Consider the following 14145-nt stretch of genomic DNA (forward strand, 5'->3'; position numbering starts at 1 on the left):
AGACGTATTTTTACTTGAAATACTTTTCCAACATTTCATTAAAAAAATGCGGGATATTATTCTTGAAAGTAATTTGTTTCATAAAATGTGGCCTTAGCACAAAAATGTTTTGGTAAGAATTTTCAGCTAGAAAAGTGTTTCTAGGACACATGAAGATCTAATGGTCCCTGGAGACGTATTTTCCCCCAAAATACTCTTCCAACGTTTCCTGAAATACACTAAAAAGTCCTTATAGTTATAGAAATTAATTTATTTCAACAAAAATTGTCTTACGACAAAATTTTCCTAGTAAAATTTTTCAAAAAGAAAAGTGTTTCCAGGAAACATGAGGCACTAATGGGATCTAGAGATGCTTTTTTTTCTAGAAAATGTTTTCCATTGTTTCCTAAAAAAATGAACGTAATTTGGTTAAAAAAAAATGTTTCACCAAAAAATTTTCCTAGCAAGAATTTTTAGCTAGAAAAGTGTTTTGATTCTTGAAAAAATGAATTAACAAGGCCTTATAGTTGAAGAAAGTAACTTGTTTCAACAAAATTTGCCTAACCACAAAAATTTCCTGGAAAGATTTTTTTTTCTAAAAAAGTGTTTACAAGATACATGAGGCATTCTTTTTCCTTGGATACATATTTTTAATAGAAATATTTTTCCATCATTTCCTAAAAAAATGACTTAACAAGGTCTTATAGTTTTAGAAAGTAATTTGTTTCAGCAAAAATTGTCTTCCCATAAAATTTGTTGGTAACAATTTTCAGCAAGAAAAGTATTTCCAATAAACGTGAGGGAATAGGTCCCTGAAGATGTATTTTTACTAGAAATATTTTTCTAACATTTCTTGAAAATGTGTAGTGACAAGGCTATGTAGTTGTAGAAAGTAATTTGTATCAGCAAAAATTGCCCTTCTACAAAATTTTCTTGTAAGAATTTTCAACTAGAAAAGTGTTTTCAAGAAACATGTGGCACTAATGGTCCCTCTAGTTGTATTTTTACTAGAAATACTTTTCTAGTGTTTCCTAAAAAAGTATGCTAGCAAGGCCTTATAGTTAGAGAAAGAAATTTGTTTAAGCAAAAATTGCCTTACAAAAAAAAAATTGTAAGAATTTTTTGATAGAAAAGTGTTTCCATGAAACAAGCGGCATGAATTGTCCCTCAAGATGTATTTTTAGCAGAAATACTTTGGCAACGTTTCCAAAATAAATGTAATAACATGGCCTTGTTGTTGAAGAAAACAATTTTTTTCAGCAAAACTAGCTCACCACAAAAAATTCATGGTAAGAATTTTCATATAGAAAAGTATTACATTGTGGGACCCACCATGGTTGCACGAGTTGGTGGGACCCACCATGAGTACCTGATAAGGCAAGAGGAGTCATCACACAAGCTGGCATGAGTTGGAAGGCATGAGTTGGAATGAGTTGGAAGATTTGAAGATCAAGTGGGACCCACAAAGATGCCACGATCTGGTATCCTTATCACATGAGCTAGAAGATCAAGTGGGATCCACAAAGATAAAGCACGAGCTGGCATCTTCAGCCTATTGTCACGTCCTTATAGGAGAGAGTTTGAGTTATGTTAGACTTCTAAATTATGTTAAGTTATCATTTAATGATAGGTTTATCTTTAAGAGTTAGAGTTGGAATGTAATTAGGAGAATGAAGTTAATTGAACATGGACTATATCACTCTTCTACTATAAATAGAGGAGCTTGTACTCGGAATTAAATAATCAAAGGAAGTTGTTCTCCCTTCTCTCTCTTGTGTAGAGTTGCTTCTTGCCTAAACTCTTTCTTCTTCTTTTTCTTCTTGTTGATTTTCAGGACTCCATGGATTTAGTTCATGGAGAAAAAGGGAGAGAGACCCATTGGGAGAAAACCAGAGGAAGAAGAGGTTATAGACTTGATCTCTTAACCCTCCCCCTAAAGCTCTATTTATAGTTTATTGAAACTACTGTATTACAATAATACTCTTGAACTTAGGGTTTAGGGTTTTAACCCTAGAACTTTAACCTAATTACATCAATGCCATCTCTATGAGATGACCCTTTATTTACCATCATACAATCATTCTATGTGGGCCTATGGGCCTTTTCATTGATCTGTAGGCCTTGAGCCCATCTTCCACATCTCTTGGATGTGTGGGTCTTCCTTGGTCTTATGGGCTTAAGCCCATCTTCCAACACACTTGGATATGTGGACCTTACTTGGTTGTGTGGGCTTGGGCCCTATCTTCCAACACTCCCGCTCAAGCTGGGGATGACAGACCAACATGATCTCCCAGCTTGCTGCAAATGATGTAAAAAATCTTTTTTGTATAAAATGACACATATTTCAATATGCCTTCATCTTCCAACACTCCCCCTCACGCTGTTGCTCTCGTTCATGAGGCCCAACTGGCAAAAGATAAGTGAGAGTAAAATCACTCCTAGCCGTTAAGACATTGCTCCATACTCCAGTTTTCATGCTGGATGTTGGGCTTACTCCTATCTTCTCATAGGTAGTTGATTATAGGCATTGCTATGAAGTGTAATAAAAAAAAAACTCCTCCATCACAGTGTCCCTCCATAGGACAACGACTCTCAAGTGGTAGGAGTAATAAAGGACATTAGTAGGGGGAAGTGGGCTTATTTATCATGGTGTCCCAATCCAGTCATCGACTCTCATGGTGTCCCAACCCTAATATTTTTGAGAGTCAAATATAGTATGAGAAAAGGTAATGAGGCCTCCTCTTCGAACCAAAATAATCATTGTAAAAACACAAAATAATCATTGTAAAAACACAAAATAATCTAATGCAAATATGTATACCAAATAATATGTTGACCAAGGAATAATTTGTCAATTCTTCAAAATAATAATCCAGCTAGAGAAAAATTTACCGAGTCGTGTTGAGTCAAATAGTAGACCAATATAGCCAAGTCGCGGTAGAAATATGTATAAAACTTGGGACTGGACCCGTATAACCGATGCAGAAAACAAGTGAGCCGAGTCAAGCTAACCCATACACGAGTTCACTTACTGAGTTGACCCGGAGCGAGTTGGCCCAAGTTAACTTGGTAGACTGGTGTGTCCGAGTCGCTTGGCTCGCTGGGTTAATCGGCTCGATCCGGGTTGGGCTAGAACAGCGCTGGATATATTTTCCTATCTTAGGAAAAATTAAGTCGGCCAATTGTCTTCAAACTGGCGCAAGCTTCCAAGAGAGCAGAAAACAGCAACCTGTATGATCACCAGCTACGATCTGGCTCTGTTGATAACTCCAAAAATATAAGCTGATACTATCCAAGCAGATGAAGGCTGGTTTTAGACTTCGGATGGAAGTCAGACAGTAAGCTACCAGCTGGTAATGAATGATGATCTGGCTGTTAAAAACAGCAATGGAAGTCTGCTGTTAAAGAAAACTTGTTGCTTAAAGAGATATTGCAATCTGTTGCCAGACAAAGATTAATATTGGTTCCGATTTTAAGGAAGTCCAGATGAGATCTTCCATAAATAAGCCATATGCCAACCAAGACGAAGTTGCCTCTACTGCTAAAAAAGACTTTCAAGATCGGGGATTTGCAGAGACGAAGGAGATCAATCAGCAGCAGAGTTTTCGAAAATAGTGGAGAAGATATCTCCTAGAGAATCAGCAAATCTTCCCGAACAGAGCAAATATATTCTTGGCCATCTTCCAGAAATAAACTAGCCGGCAGAGACGATCATTGATTCAAAACAATGCAATAGAGCAAAGATCGCGGCTCCAGCGAAGACCACTCTACTCAATCACTGGCAATGAGGACTCAATCTAAGCTGATAGACATAGAAGTCATCAAGACAACACCGGGAAATGAGCAACGTCGGCAAAATACCAAGCAACAGAGTCAATCCAAGAATGAATTTTTTGAAAAATCAGCAGTTCAGATCTTCCAAAAATAAATGGAGTGTCTTCGTTGCTTCTGATCAAAGCAGAGAAAGAAAGAGACCTTCCGAAGATGGAAAAACTCCTCAGGGAAGCAAAAAATCTCGTGTTCAGTAGGTCTCGCAGCAGCAGTGAAGGAAATTTTCTAAGTTAGAGCACTTGCTGGTTCACCGTCTCTGTCACCGGCAAAATATTGTAAGACGATGATAATTCAAAGTGGTGCCACCTCCGAGTTTGCAGCAGGAAAGACCAGAAATTGCAATTCCCCATATATTCACGGCAGAGATCACAGACCAGGAAGATATCAGAGAATCAAGAAATTAGCAGTGACGAGCAAGCTGGTTGGAATAACTAGGACGATGTGATAGCATTGGAATAAACAGCCGGAAGCCGGCCGACGTCGTTCCAGACTTGCACAGCTCGAACGAATTGAAGAAAGCTTACATCGGTTCGTCTGGGTAATCAACTGAGTACTGCTTCAAGATGAAGCAAGTACTGTCCGCACCGGAGGAGATTTGAGTCAAATAAAGATGGAGGATATTGCCAGACATCTAATTTACAGCATTGATGTGGCTGCATGTATCAAACAGTGGGGTCAGGCACCAGATCCTTGACTGAAGCATCGAGCAAGTTCTAACGAAGATAGAGTAGCAGCAGAAGAAAACTTGCAGTAAAATCAAAACATGAAGTTGTAACTATGGAAAAACGAACCATCAATATGAGAAAAAAAAAAGAAAAAAATCGGTGGATTCCTCAAAAATATAGCTACGAGTCCTGAAATACCATGTTGATTTTCAGGACTCCATGGATTTAGCTCATGGAGAAAAAGGGAGAGAGTCCCATTGGGAGGGCAACCAAAGGAAGAAGAGGTTATGGATTTGATTTCCTAACCCTCCCTAAAGATCTATTTATAGATTAATGAAACTAGTATCTTACAATAATATTTAACCCTAGAATTTTAACCTAATTACATCAATGCCATCTCTATGAGATGACCCTATATTTACCATCCCGCCATTATTTATGTGGGCCTTGAGCCCATCTTCCACATCCTTTTGATGTGTGGGTCTTCCTTTATCTTATGGGCTTGAACTCATCTTCCAACACACTTGGATATGTGAGTCTTCTTTGGTAGTGTAGGTTTGGGCCCTATCTTCCAACACTTCTCCCTTCTCTACCCGAGGGCTCTCTCTCTCCTTCTTTTTCTTTTTCCCTCTCTCACCTTGCTCGAGATATCAGTAATGGGTCCTAAATTCAACATGGTATCAGAACATCAAATTTAGGATCCTCAAGTCAAAGGAATGATTTAAGAAGGTATGATCAAAGTTGCTCATAGAAGGCTCTCTATGAAGCAAGATTGAAGCTCATGAGATAAATTTTTTTGTTTATGATATTATTGATTTATGCTACTAGTTTTCGGATATTGGGGGATGGTTTAGATATGTTTTTATGAATGTCTACATCTTATGAGATTATAGAAATATTTGCATCTTGTATTGAAAGAAGTTACCAAAGCAGTTTGTCGGTTTGGAAAATTTTGACTGAAACCAATTTATGTTGAGATTTTTTGCATAAAGAGTTATAATTTTGTGGGAACAAGATTCCCTGATAAAGAAGAATTATATTGAGCCTACTATGATTACTTAACTTTTATGCTAAGTCTCTCCATTAACCGAGTTGGTTAAAGACATCTACTTGCTTTCTTTGATTAGTAGTTGATTGGAGAATTCTTTTTAAATTGAATCGCGTATTATGGCTGAAAAAAATATGAATAATAAGAGTGATATACTCAGAATTACTACGATAACTTTGGGAGGGGTATAAAATTTCATGAGTTGGTCAACATCGGTTATAAGGATTCTTATATAACAAAGGACCTACTTGGTCATCTCACCAACCGAGGACCGCCAGTTGATGAAGAGGATATTTTTTATAACAAGTGGCTAAAATACGATACTTTGGTGATTAGTTGGCTAATAAATAGCATGCTGGAACATGTCTCCAACAATGTTATTCATCTTGATACTACAAAACAAATTTGGGAGACATGTGCTAAGCTACATTCTAGTCCCAATAATCTACATAGGCCATATGATCTTCTCCAAAAGATGTTGAACACTAAACAAGGGGAGAATATCCATGAATACTTGGCCCACTTTAGAGGCTTTCTTCAAGAGTGGAAATTAGTTATGCCTCCTACCACAGATGTCTCAGTACAAGACAAGCAGAAAGAGGCATTAGTCATGGCTATTTGCCTTGCAAATATCAAACCATATATTGAAGTTGCTAAGAGTCAACTTCTTAGCTCTTCTACGGTTCCCACTTTTGATGATGTATGTGTGACACTTCTCCATATTCCAGACGCTTCTTCCTCTAATACTAAGTTATTATCCGCTATACTCTGGAGATAGGGGAACATCATCTGACCAAGGCCAATATCAGGGCAGAAATTATAGGGGAGGATGAGGAAGAGGTGGAAGAAATGGGTTTGACATAACAGATGGGAAGGAATGCACTCACTGTGGGAGATATAGGCACACTATAAACACATGCTTTTATTGAAGGAATGCTCCTAGTGTGGAAGAACTGGCCACTCTAGAGAAAAATGTTATAAAACCAACGGCAAACCAGACTAGAATTAAAGCTAACCAAGCCTTCGCGGGTGATATGAAAGAGGATCCGTCTACCACATCAACAGAAAAGAAAACATTTACTGATGCGGAGTATGAGTCGTTCCAGAAAATGAAAACCATGATGGTTTCCTCTCCAAGTACTTCCTTAACTACAACTGCCACCCCCGCTTCAGGAGCCTCCTATTACGATATGTTGGAATGTATATTAGATAGAATTTATGTTAATATTTGTTGTATAATTTGTGTTATGTACATAGGGTAATTAGATAGGGATTAATGGGCTGGGTTGCATTGTATTGGCCCCATGGGCTGTTATGTAATACGGTTAATCTAAGACCTAAGTATAGAAGATAAAGAGGAAGGGAAGCCACGAGCTGATTATTCCATCAAAACATCACTTCGTCTTCCTCGCCGAGAAACCAGAGGGTGAAGCTCTGCTTGGGCTACGCCGTCAGCCTCTGGAGGTTGTGGTGGTTCCGTCCACTACTTCATAGCTTAGTGCTCTCTGTTGGGCTGTGCCATCAGCCTTGTGATGAGGTGGTTCCGTCCATGAGAAACCAGAATGCCAGCTCTGGTTTTGGCTTCTCCGACAGCCTCGGTTCACCGTCGTCGACCTCAGTTTGTCGTGGTATCAGAGTTTGGTGGTTCAGCTTCTTTTTGCTGAATGTGAGCTTGGAGCTCAAGCTCTCTCTGTCCGAAGATTTTCTGTCTGACGAGCAGCTGTCCGATGACTCAAAGAACGGTTAGAGCTCTCGGTATCACTTTCCAGGGAGCTAAAAGGACTGGTCGAAAACTCCTGTCCGAGCTCAGAGGAGTGGGCTGACGGGTTCTTGCTGGGAAGCTGAACGGTCAGGTGGGTGTTTCTCTCCAATCTCGGATCTCTTCTGGCTAATGTTATGTGAGTAAGCTGGCATTTCTGATATTTTCAGTACGCGTGGGGTAAATCTGGAATTTTTTGAAATTGTGGGGGTAAATCTAGAATTTGCAGCAATAGCAGGGGTAGATCTGAAAGTTTCTGAAATTGTGGGGGTAGATCTGGAATTTTTGGCAGTAGTGGAAGTCAATCTGGAATTCTCTGAAATTATGGGGGTAAATCTGGAATTTTCAGTGGAGTGGCATTTGTGAAAATCTCAGCAAGGGTTTCCAACTTAGTGGCCTTTGGAAACCAAATTTGTGAAGGTTGTATTCAGCCACTCTCGCTCTCATCATGTCAACGGACAAGTTAGATTTTTCTCCTATACGGTTCACGGGTAAGAACTATAGTGTATGGGCATTTCAATTCCGGTTATTTGTCATGGGAAAATATTTATAGGGTCATATTGATGGGTATGATCTGACACCTCGCGAGGCTTAAGCGTTGTCAAAATGGATCACCATGGATGCTAGGGTCATGTTATGGTCTCTGACCATGGACCGAGTCGCATGACAAAGGGAGAAATCGCTTTGCTGTTTTGGAACAGATTCTGGTCGCCAAGACCTTTCTGGTCGACCTATGTTGTCGATTAGGGAAGAACGATGGTCGGAAATGGTTCAGAAATGAATTCAGAAGTGAGAAGATGCGAAAGGTTGTCGGAATGGGAATTTAGACTCGTCGACGGGAGTCTAACCGAGTAAGGCAACGGTGGGAGAGGGTTTCTTGGGCTTCCGAATCCGACTCAGGTCTCTTGGTTCTGCCCAGACGACCTATAGTGACGGCTTGTGGTGAAATCAACGAAATAGGAAGGGGGAAAAGGGAAATCGAAGGAGAAGAGCGGATAACCAAGCATCGTCGGAGGGATGCTTGCACCTTGGGTTCCCGAGGAACGCCGACCCTGGTTCGTTGAAGGAGAAAACAGATCCGTGGTTAATTTCTTGCTTACCTTCCATTCCTTCTCGATAGCCTAATAAGGCAAAGGCTCGAGTTCACGTGTTAAGGTTTAATCACAATATTTCCCTTGGGCCTTTCTACTTGACATTAATAACTTAAAGGAACATAAACTCCTAATGCACTTTTTTTTTCTACTGAGTCACCTACTCGTCTGTGTCGCCTCTAGATTACTCGCTCTGCTATCGAGCCTATAACATCACTCCCCTCCTTGAGAACGAGTTTGTGCTCAAGCTTGAAGGTATGTATGCTGACCGAAATGGAAAGACATTATCCCACGAAGGTTGAGCTCCCTGCATGTTGTAGGTCCCACAGGCAAGGAGTAATTTAAATTGTAATGTCGTTGCCAGTGCATGGAACCATTGTCCATCTGGATGAAGATCCATTGGGTTGTCCCTCATTTGGTGACGCCTCCCAGAATTGGCAGTGGTGTTGAGCGGTGCAATTGGCAGATTGAGCAGCAACGTGGAGTGGTACGATGGCACCAACGGTGCGTGGGACCAAGCTCGAGTGTCACAATGTGCTAGGAGCCCTGGATAGGCACTGTGAAGATGGCGGTGGGGCCTTAAAGAAGTGCATCTGTTACTTCCAATTGTCATGCTGAGTTCTTCTGCCCTGCACGTATAGCTTAATGGAACTGACCAGTCCATTGTCTGAGCATGAGAGTGACGAGGTGTCCTTTGTAGGAGGAATCCAATTTGACGAGAAGGTTCGCTGCTGTCATGCAGTAGAACGTCCCGTGTGGAAGATGCAAACAATTGATAAAGTGAACTCTGGGGCATGCTCTTGAGAGGGCTGTGGCCGTTGGCATTTTTACCAAGAAAGAGAGTAGTTGGGACAAGTCGACCACCACTATCAACAACAGCAGATGGGTGATAGAACCCTTTGATTTTCAGGAAAGATCCCCCCTGGTCATGGCAAGAAACTGTAGAATATGAATCACGTGACACAAGAACAGATCTACCCATTGACCCCATTGAATAATTGGCAGTAACAGCAAATGAACTGAGCCCATCCATACAGCTAAAGGCATAAATGATTTTAGACCCTTGTGGAACTTGTCCAGCAAATAACTCAACCGGACTGGCTAATGTCACAACATCTGAATCTTTTAGAACAGAGTTCTGGTTTAGTACTTCAGACAATGAAGAAATCTGAAGGACTTCTTGTTGTATAATGTTTAAGAAGCTCACTGTACTCCGTAATCCTTGAACAGTATAGATAAATCCTACAGCAAGCCTATGGTCTGTCCGCTGTCGGCCTGCCCATGTCTCATCACGTTGCTTTGCAGCAACCAGTGCTACTGCTGTTGGACCCCTGGTAGTAAGGCCATTCTGGGTGAGAGCGTCAATTGGCGTTGCAGCAGCCAGTATAAGCCTGCCCCATTTTTTTGAGCGTAAGACGTTAGAAGTACCTGCCATTTCAAGTGGCACGATGGCCACCCAGAATCGTACACTGGTCTGAATCCTGCTGAGGATATCCCCTTCTATGTTGTAGGCGATAGCAAAGCCAGCTGTGATTTGAACTCTGCAGAACCCATGTGCGGCAGACCCAGCAGGATTCACTCTTGTCCTGGTCCACATTGTCAAAAGGTGTATGCCAGTGGACTTCATTTTCCTGTCGCTTTGTGCACACGGCATTGTTGTCATCAATAACTACAATAGATCGAGGAAGATCAGCAGCCGACCGGAGAGCCTTCCTAACCCCTCTTGTGGCGTCACTTAGAGGTCTTTGAAAAGTATCGGTATCAGCCTCCCAGAAATTTTCTAAGGCAGTAGGCGGTTCATGCTGTTGGGGAAGTATATGCTGTTGTAAAGTGAGTTGCTGGCCTGCCAACTCAAAGCGCATGGTCAAAGCAGTGAAATTCCACAAAATTGGCCCCAACATTTGCAGCCACTTAACTCCAAGAACCATATTGCATTTGACTAGAGGAATAATAAGAAATAAGAAATTCTGCATTAAACTGATGACCGGCAATAGAAAACAGAACAGCCTTGCTGACCCCATAACCTGGAAGTATGTCTCCATTAGCCACTGACACTGAAGCTACTGGGCGAGGTTGTACCTGAAGTTGTAACTGCTGGGCAGTATGGAAGCTTATAAAATTATGGGTACTCCCGGAGTCAACCAGACTTAAGTGAGATTGCTAGTTGACTAGAGCACAAAGTTGCATGGTATTGGGGTTTTGGAGGCCAGTAATGGTGTGGAGAGAAATTTCAGGTTCTGGCTCTGCCTCTACCTGCTTTGAGTGTATGGGCTCGTCCTCCTCATGATCTTCTAATTCTAGCCAAAATAACTTCGGACATTGATGACCAAAGGTATATTTTTCATCACAATTATAACACAACCCTCTGGATCTTCTGTCTTCCATTTTTGCTCTTGACAATTTTTTGATAAATGCTGGTGGAGGCTGACTAGTCTTGGTTGTTGTGGAAGTAGTTGTAGGGGCACTGGAGCCCCATGTGCTGCTAATAGTAGACCTTTATTCTGCCAAGGCTGACGATTCTGAATTTTTTGTTTGTCCTCTAGAGTGCGGGTCAATTTCATTGCTCGGGCTAAATTAGAGGGAGCGAGGAGCTCAACCTCTAACCGGAGGGACTCTGATAGTCCACCAGTAAATAAGCCCACTTGTTAATGCACCTGGACTATTTTACTAGCTCTGGCTAATTTTTCTTAAAATGCCTGTTGGTATTGCTCTACGATGCTGGTTTGAAGCAGCAAAGCTAGGTCCCCTAATGGATTGCTCTAAGCAGGCGGTCCAAACCAAATTGTGCATAAATCTTTAAATTCTGCCTAGTCTATGTCCGGATTTTCCACTTCGAGTTGGTGGCCCCATAGTTGCGCTTCATCGAGCATGAGGAAGGCGGGCAACCCTACTTTGTCATTTTCAGCTATTCTTTGATAAGAAAAAATTTTCTCGCACCTATATAACCAAATTAAGGGGGTCCTCGGATCCCTTAAACAACAAAAAATCCAACTTTGTGTACCTTGGGATGGTCCCATCACTAGAACCCGAGCTCATTCCATTAACGGTCTACTCTGTTCGACCCACAAAGTGGTCACCCTGCATAGCCGCAGGGCCCCTCCATTCACGAGGAGTGGGGTTTCTTACCCCCATCAATTCATCCAATCAAACCGACAAGCTTTGGATTTGCAAGGTTACCTGTTGAAAATTTTGCGAAATTCGGATGTCCATCCACTCAGCCAAACGCCCTTCCATCTCTTCCCGGTCCGCTACCTTCCATCTCTTCCCGGTCCGCTGGCCTTTCTGATCGAACCAGTTCTCTGATGTTAGCCACCAATTCGGCATTGTTGGACGACATCTCTCCCATCCTGACCTGTTATGATACTGTTGTGGACTCAATAGCACACCGAGTCACACAACGAAGAAGACAACAACAACTCACTCAATAGGATTTAATTCTTATATTTCTTTGAGTAGGATTTATTTCTAATATTGTTTTAAGTAGGATTTATTTCTTATATTGTTTTAAGTAGGAGTTATTTCTAATTACTTTTTATGTAAGGGCAGTATGGGGAATTATTGTAACCCTAACCCTAAAACTCCCTATTTAAGGGATAGGTATGAATGAAATAGGTAAGCTTTGAGATTTTAGAATAACCTAGTCTAAATAGGTTGGGATCACCTCTTGATCCCGAGTTTAGGGTTTACTCCAAAAATCCAACCTATCATTCACCCTCCATTGCCATCCATCTTCACCCAAATTCATCCACCATCATCCCTATTAAGAAAAGGAGCTTCCTGCCCCTTTTCCGAGCCGAAAGAGGAGATCTATCCTCCTTCTTGGCAGCAGCAACAAGAGAGGCCGAATTCCTCCCTTACCAAGCAGCAAAGTGAGGATTTTTATCCTCAAATCTTGAGCAATTCCTGGTGCAACGTGGGAGCTGATCATAGCATCAAAGAAGAGGTATTAATCTATCCCAAACTCGTGTTTCAAGTTATTTAAGAAAGAAGGATTGCATTCTTAGCTAGAGCAGCAACAAAGAGGGCCAAACCCTCTTTGCCGTGACCAAAAAAAAGAGAGCACCTTGCTCTAGCAAGGTCAGCATTGTTGTGGGGTCTTCTACCTAGCACAACAACTCGGTAGGACCCTCAAAAGAGGATCTTTCCTCCTGGCCAAGCATTGGTTAAGGAGAAATACTCATACACAGACCCTTGACGTGAAGTGAGTAAATTCTAAGTGCTGGATTCACAAATCCCACGCCGTGTTACTTGATCCATGACTCAGGACCGTAACAACTTGGTATCAGAGCAGGGTAACATGGGGGATAATATCAGCAATGAAGAAATCCAAATCAGGATACAAAAGATAGAAGATAGCCTTGAAACAACACAACCAGTGTTGGGAAAGGTTTGTGGTTTGGAAGAAGAGATGAGCCGAATCATTAGCATGCTACAGGAGTTGAGGACAGAGAGACATCAGAGTCCAGAGGTGAGAGAGGTTGCTCAACCATATCACAGAAGAGGGGAGCAGTGGCCTGGGCGTACTGCTGTCCAAGCACCTCAGCATGGAGGCACAATCCCAAGGTACACCAAGTTAGAGTTTCCCTCTTTCAATGGTTCTGTGGATCCCGTAATTTGGTTGCATAGATGTGAAAATTTTTTTTTGAACCAAGGGACTACTGAATGGGATAAGGTGCAACTAGCCTCTTTCCATATGACAGATGAAGCCATGTTATGGGTGATTCAAGTAGAGAAAGAGAGACCGGGAATGACTTGGGGAGAATTTAAAAATCTATGCACAGTTAGATTTGGGCCTCCCGCCAACAGCAACCCCTTGGGAGAGTTAGTCTTATTGAGACAAACGGGTTCAGTGGAACACTATCAAAAACTCTTCCAGGAAAAGTTGGCTCGTGCTGGAGAGAGGGTATTGGTTGACCAGCAGGTCTCCTTATTCACAGCAGGTCTCAATGAGTATTTACGGCTAGAGGTAGAACTCCTTATGCCCACGGATCTAGCTCATGCCATGAATATGGCCCGAGCAATGGAACAACGACAACAGTTGCAGCAACGTAAGCCGGGTTGGTCGAGTGAGAGGAACACTTCCTCCACGAGGCAAGGGCGCCGCTATAATTCATCTCAGGGAACATCTACAGCAGCACCATCCAGACACACTTCGACTACGACTCGGGTAGCCGATCCCCGCCCTGGTAATTCCTTACCGAGCTCTATAAAAAAATTGACGAGTGCGGAGATGGCAGAAAGGCGGTCCAAAAATCTCTGTTATAACTGCGATGAGCAGTATCGGGTCGGACACCAATGTAAACGATTATTTTGGCTCGAGATGGAGGATTCCGAGGATCCAGAGGAACCAGAGGATATTATCGAGGAGGAACCACCAGAGATATCCTTGCATGCTATTACTGGGCAGAAATCGCCTACTACAATGCAAGTCCGAGCTCATGTCATTGATCGAGAACTGGTGGGACTAGTCGACTCGGGGAGTACACACAATTTTCTGAGTTTGACAGCCGCACAGCATCTCTAGCTCCAGATACACACTCATCCGACAGCCACCGTCTCAGTGGCCAATGGCGAGAAGGTCCCTAGCTATGGGATTAGTAAGGCGGTAACTTTTTCCATTGGATTTACTTCATTTAATGCAGAATTTTTTGTTATTCCCCTAGCGGGATTTGATATGGTTTTAGGCATTAAATGGTTACAAACATTGGGGCCCATTTTGTGGGACTTTTCGGCTTTAACCATGAGCTTTGATTTGGCCGGAAGTCGGGTGCT

General features: G+C 42.0%; 1 protein-coding gene across 1 annotated transcript; it reads left to right on the top strand.

The window, feature by feature from the left end:
- Window positions 1-5131: 5131 nt before the first annotated feature.
- Window positions 5132-6301, top strand: LOC137949405 (uncharacterized). The gene is made up of 3 exons (XM_068795466.1): window positions 5132-5152; window positions 5369-5407; window positions 5684-6301. Exons 1-3 carry the CDS (start codon window positions 5132-5134, stop codon window positions 6299-6301), a joined length of 678 nt encoding a protein of 225 aa, XP_068651567.1.
- Window positions 6302-14145: the final 7844 nt, after the last annotated feature.

The sequence above is a fragment of the Aristolochia californica genome, unplaced genomic scaffold (genome assembly GCF_029961685.1).
Source record: "Aristolochia californica isolate CCGP_79_NKW_82.1479 unplaced genomic scaffold, dmAriCali1.0.hap1 SCAF_14, whole genome shotgun sequence".
In the NCBI taxonomy this organism is placed as follows: domain Eukaryota; kingdom Viridiplantae; phylum Streptophyta; class Magnoliopsida; order Piperales; family Aristolochiaceae; genus Aristolochia; species Aristolochia californica.